The following is a 2,002-nucleotide window of genomic DNA, read 5'->3' on the forward strand; positions in this document are numbered from 1 at the left end:
ATATTTGTATTTATGATACTCAACTTTGTATTTATTATAATAAACTCCAGGTACCAATATGATGAAGTATATTATGTTACAATTTAAAAGGTAATACATATAAACATTGGTAATAATGAGAGTTATAATAAATACAAACAATTACAAGGTAATAAGTATAATTATTATGATTAATATAATTATTATAATTATTATAATTATTATTATGATCACATTAGGTTCTTGAAACTACATGGTTTTGCCAATTCACTTTGCCTTCTCCGCTGAAGAAACATTTAAAGGCATCTCGTACTTCAAAACCTTCCACGTTTCCATATCCTCCAAATCTTGCCAGTGGTTGCATAGTTGTCTGCATGTTGGTTAATTCTTGATGTACGATTTGTGTATTTGTTCCTTCGTATCCATCGCGAATTAGATTATGCAAGCAACATGTGGCTGTAATTAATAAATCGCATGTTTCTGGTTTTATTGCGATTGGTGTATAAGATACCCTAAAAATTTGGCTTAACAAACCAAAAGCATTTCAGAAACTCTCTAGCTCGAGACAAACGATAATTAAAAACACTTTTTTCGTAATCGGCTTTAGCTTGTGCTCTGTTAAAAGGTTTCATAATACGCTTATGTAACATAAATGCCTCATCTCCAATTATAACATAGGGTAAACATTTTTCAGAACCAGGAAGTTGAATATCCTCAGAAGGTAACCCAAATTTCTCTGTATAGATCCGTTGTCCCATTACAGATTTTGAAAAAATACCACTGTCACCCTCTTTGCCATAAGACCCGACGTCTATTGCTAAAAATTTATACTTAGCGTCAACAATCGCTAACAACACAAGAGAAAAATAATTTTTGTAGTTGAAGTAGAGGGATCCCGTTTGGTCTGGACACATAACACGTACATGTTTGCCGTCTATGGCTCCAACACAGTTTGGAAAATTCAACCTCTCCCAAAATTCTGATGCTCGTGTTTTAAAATCATTTTCAGTTGGTGGTGGTAAAAGAACAGGCATAAGATTTTTACATATAGCTAGTACTTCTTTAACAATATTTGATATTTCGCAATGCGAAATTCGAAAATTGAAAGCCAATGATCTATACGATTCGCCAGTGGCCAAGTACCTAAAAATTAATTAATTTGTGTTCATATTTATATTCTTTATAACTATAATTAAGCTACATAATCACTTATTTTTATAATTTAATAAATAATACGACGTGTACCTAATTCTATCTTATATAATAATAATACAAAATTTAGTGAAAATACATAACATTATTGTACAATTGGCATTGAATTATTTTTAGTAAGTATAGGTATAATAAGTATTATACTTTATACGATTTATTATAAAAATAATATTGCTACATTTTTTATTGTTATTTTTAGTAGGTATATTTGTATTTTGATAAAAAATCTCCCTTAAATTTAAAAAAAAAAATTTAACATTTTAATAATTATTAACTTTTAAAATTTAATAATATGTGTTATTATTTTATAAATATATTTTATAGATAATTACTAACCTTAATGTTACAGCTAGTTTTTCCTTTGGTGTTATTGGAAATTTAACCGTGGTTGTAGGCGCTTTAAATACATCCTTTGTAATAGCAGATAACACAAAATTAAATTGATATTTGGTTAATCTGAAATAGTTATGAAATTTGGTTTCATCATCAATCAGATGTTTGGAAATAATGTTTTGAAACGCTCCTTCCTCACGTCTGGATATAAACATATCATGTACTTTTTGTCTTTTGCTGTTTTTTAAGAACAGTAAACTTATAATTTGTTCATCGCGTTCCTCTTCTTCAATTAAATGTTGAAAAACCAAGGATGTCACGTCTTCCATGGTGGATAGTTGGTGACGTACTAAACTAATCTATATGAATGTTTAAAATATTTAACTGCGTGCAGTTGACTGCAAAAACAAAAACAGTTCTGCTGCATGCGACGGTCGCTGCAGCGGATGCTTGCAGTCGCTGCTGCAGTCAACTGCGG

At 29.9% G+C, this 2,002-nt stretch overlaps 1 protein-coding gene across 1 annotated transcript; it reads right to left on the reverse strand.

The window, feature by feature from the left end:
• Positions 1-214: 214 nt before the first annotated feature.
• On the reverse strand, positions 215-1,853 carry LOC103311881. Its single transcript, XM_008191691.1, has 3 exons — positions 1,528-1,853; positions 551-1,122; positions 215-435 (listed from the first exon to the last, which is right to left on the reverse strand). The coding sequence occupies exons 1-3, from the start codon at positions 1,851-1,853 to the stop codon at positions 215-217; spliced, it is 1,119 nt and encodes a 372-aa protein (XP_008189913.1).
• Positions 1,854-2,002: the final 149 nt, after the last annotated feature.

This window comes from Acyrthosiphon pisum, chromosome X, assembly GCF_005508785.2.
Source record: "Acyrthosiphon pisum isolate AL4f chromosome X, pea_aphid_22Mar2018_4r6ur, whole genome shotgun sequence".
NCBI lineage: Eukaryota > Metazoa > Arthropoda > Insecta > Hemiptera > Aphididae > Acyrthosiphon > Acyrthosiphon pisum.